Below are 733 nucleotides of genomic sequence, written 5' to 3'. Positions count from 1 at the left end.
CCCGGCAGGGAGCGGCGGCCCCGCCGTCCATCGCCCCTGGAGGGAACCGGGTCCGTCCCGGCGCGGCGCGGGGAGCGCTGCCCTCCTGCTCCCCTCATCTCCGCCGCTCCCAGGCCGGGACTCGCGGCCCCAGCCCTAATGAGGTCCATTAAGCGTATTATTGCTGTGGAGGTTTGCTGCGAGGTCCCGGCTGGAGGGAAGCGGGGCTCTGCTGTAGATACAGGCGCTCTGATCTGCACCACCTGGCTGAAACCAGAGAGCCGCCACTTCATTAATGGGTTTAGCCTTTGCTAATTGGTGTCTTTAGGAGCCTTGCCAAATTCTGCTCCACGATCTTTGGAAACAGCTTTTGTTTTTCCTTCTGCCGGTGACATTCGTTGACGGCAATCAGAGCCGATCCCCCTGCAGCGCCGGCGGCCCGCCAGGCAGCCCGACAGCCCCCGACGGGCCGGGCTGGGCTGCGCGGCCGCTCCGGGCACCTCCTGCCCGCTGCTGCCTCCACCATCACCACCTACCATCGTCATCTTCAGCAAACGTGGAAACGCCGCAGCTGAACCCCACAGCGAGCAGAGCCAAACCCTCTCCTCTCGCCTCGGTGCCGGCTGCGGCAGGTGACATGAGTGCAGGTGGGGCGAAAGGAGCCCTGTGACCCACACCCCCCTGCGGAAAGCAAGCACGGGGGCCGGGGCTGTCCCTGTCCGCCGGGGCAGTGGGGAAAGCGGCCACGGGGCCG

General features: G+C 66.4%; 1 protein-coding gene across 1 annotated transcript in view; it reads left to right on the top strand.

The window, feature by feature from the left end:
• Window positions 1-152, top strand: part of HLX (H2.0 like homeobox) — a gene marked incomplete at its 5' end in the record, with an annotated part of 7564 nt that extends 7412 nt beyond the window's left edge. Inside the window, one exon of the mRNA XM_014307943.1 lies at window positions 9-152. Within this exon, the coding sequence (XP_014163418.1) occupies window positions 9-152 (144 nt within the window). The remainder of the gene's footprint in view (window positions 1-8) is intronic.
• Between the last annotated feature and the right edge of the window lie 581 nt (window positions 153-733).

This window comes from Geospiza fortis, unplaced genomic scaffold (genome assembly GCF_000277835.1).
Source record: "Geospiza fortis unplaced genomic scaffold, GeoFor_1.0 scaffold41, whole genome shotgun sequence".
In the NCBI taxonomy this organism is placed as follows: Eukaryota; Metazoa; Chordata; class Aves; order Passeriformes; family Thraupidae; genus Geospiza; species Geospiza fortis.
Note: the sequence above shows the minus strand (reverse complement) of the source record. Positions and strands in the feature narration are given on the sequence as shown.